The following is a 2,119-nucleotide window of genomic DNA, read 5'->3' on the forward strand; positions in this document are numbered from 1 at the left end:
CTGCTGCAGTGATGTAGAAGTGTACACCGGGCATTGTCAGTACACCGTGACATCACAGTTTGCAGAGGTACAGAGGACACTACAAACAATATCTTTAAAGATTTTTAAGTACAAGAGGGATTTTTTTTATAAAACAACTTCATGGCTTTATATAAAACAAGAAAAATATGCATCATAAGATATTGCTGGTATATGATACTGTTTACATAAACGGTGGCTATAGTACCAGGGGGCGAGGCAATAATACAACAGAGGTATTGAGGATTTTAGCAACGACACAGGAGAAGATTAAATGACCACGTCGCCGACATCACAGGATATATGACCTATAACATGCAGTTCAAATGTCGCGCAGCGCAGTGGTCGTGGCACAGGACGAGAACTCAATGTGCAAAACGGTACAGTAGATGCGAGTACATGGATAAAGAAAGAGACAGACTATATTCACATCAACTAAACCACCAAGGCTGCGATTCATTCATTTAATTAAAAATATAAGCTACACTAAATCGTGTTTGGTGTCATGATAAAAAAGCATTCAGTTTCAAATAATTTTTGTGGTTTGTAAACTTGTGTACATCAAACTTTTACACGTCGTCCATGTTTATTCTAACTAGGTCATCGCTTGTGTAACATTGTGAGGTGTTTGACAGCTCTTTAGTGCTAGTAACAGAGATAGAAGAGTAAAAATAACCTCTTAATCATCACTTCAAAAGTGGTGCAATTTTTGTACATGATAATACTGATATTTCATGACAGCATAAGAATAAAACAGTCACCCAGCAGTGGCACTTGTTGGTTACATTTAAGCTTCGAGCCCCCCAGCTAGTAGCTCAATGGACGAAGTGAGACAGTGCAATAGTATATATGTAGTCATAAAACTAGAAATCTTAACAGAAAACTGATCTATCTCCATTACAAATGAGCAAATGCCTGTTTTTTTATGCCTAATACACTTAATGGTTTGTGTTATTTAGTGTGGAGCTTCAAAGATTTTGGAATTTCCCCATTGTGGGACTATTAAAGGCATATCTTATCTTATCTTAAAGTGTGAGGCACTGCTTCTCTTTTCTGTACCGCGCTGCAAAAATCAATGCACCTAGTTTCTCCTCTAGCACTGTCTTATCTTGGTAAATCTGTTTTCACTACATAAAAAAAAGATTGCAGGTGCATTTCCCTTTCACACATTTTGGCCTGACACACTGAGGGAATCCAGAGTGTGAGGACAGACAGCGGGGGTGATGACAAAACAACAGTGGTTTCTCCTTTCTTTGTCCCAACATCTTCTTCCTAACTGGTTGCTACACATTTCTCATAACAGAAGTCCATACCGGTGTTAATTCTGTCACTGGTTCACCAAGTGTTGGTTGTGGGTCGGTGCAACAATACACTAAGTATGGATGTATGTATATACAGTATCAGGGATGAAGATCTTGTCCCATCTTCCGTACTTTTTCTTCTACTGTCAGAAATCAGGATTCAGCTCCTCCATTGCCATCTTCATCGCTGTGTCTTTAAGGGTCTCTTCACTGATTGGTTTCAAGCGTTTGGTCACTAGCTTGAGGTTGGTCTCGTGGAGGATAACCTGCGTCAAGTATTTCTCTCGTTTGATTTGTTCTTTGACAGTGTACGGGACGTCTGGGATTATGTAGGACAGGACGAACTTGGTAAAGTACACAATGTGCTGTGAGGAGAAGAAAAAGACACCTCAATGAATATGTTTTAATTCTTGTTTTCATAATAATTTTGTGCCACGGAGATGTCCTGTGTATACCCACCTCTACAACGATTATAAAAGCCATTTTGGCAGCAATCACATGCCAGTAGTAGACATTGTACTCATACTGCCTGGGGTGACCGGGGGGATACCGAAAGTCTCGATACCTAGAACAGAAAGGTTTTTAATTATTTCCTTTAGAAACCAACATCATATTTTATTATTATTATTTTTTTTTTCTTGTATCTTCATATAAAGAGGTTGTATTTGGTCCACAAGTTTCCATCACACTATTGTCCCTGTTGTTTCTTGCATTACAGTTTTTCTCCATTGGTTTGGCTCATTTCTTGAAACAGAAATTACATTCTCAAAACAACATGGACAAACCTCCAAACCACTTGG

At 38.7% G+C, this 2,119-nt stretch overlaps 1 protein-coding gene across 1 annotated transcript in view; it reads right to left on the reverse strand.

Moving 5' to 3' along the window:
* Window positions 1-120: 120 nt before the first annotated feature.
* Window positions 121-2,119, reverse strand: part of ano6 (anoctamin 6) — a 13,964-nt gene continuing 11,965 nt past the window's right edge. Inside the window, exons 19-20 of the mRNA XM_035681326.1 lie at window positions 1,779-1,884; window positions 121-1,684 (exon numbers count right to left, since the gene is read on the reverse strand). Coding sequence (XP_035537219.1) covers window positions 1,466-1,684; window positions 1,779-1,884 — 325 coding nt within the window. The 3' untranslated portion in view covers window positions 121-1,465. The remainder of the gene's footprint in view (window positions 1,685-1,778; window positions 1,885-2,119) is intronic.

Source organism: Morone saxatilis, unplaced genomic scaffold (assembly GCF_004916995.1).
Source record: "Morone saxatilis isolate NCDOM2014 unplaced genomic scaffold, NCSU_SB_2.0 Contig10, whole genome shotgun sequence".
NCBI lineage: Eukaryota > Metazoa > Chordata > Actinopteri > Moronidae > Morone > Morone saxatilis.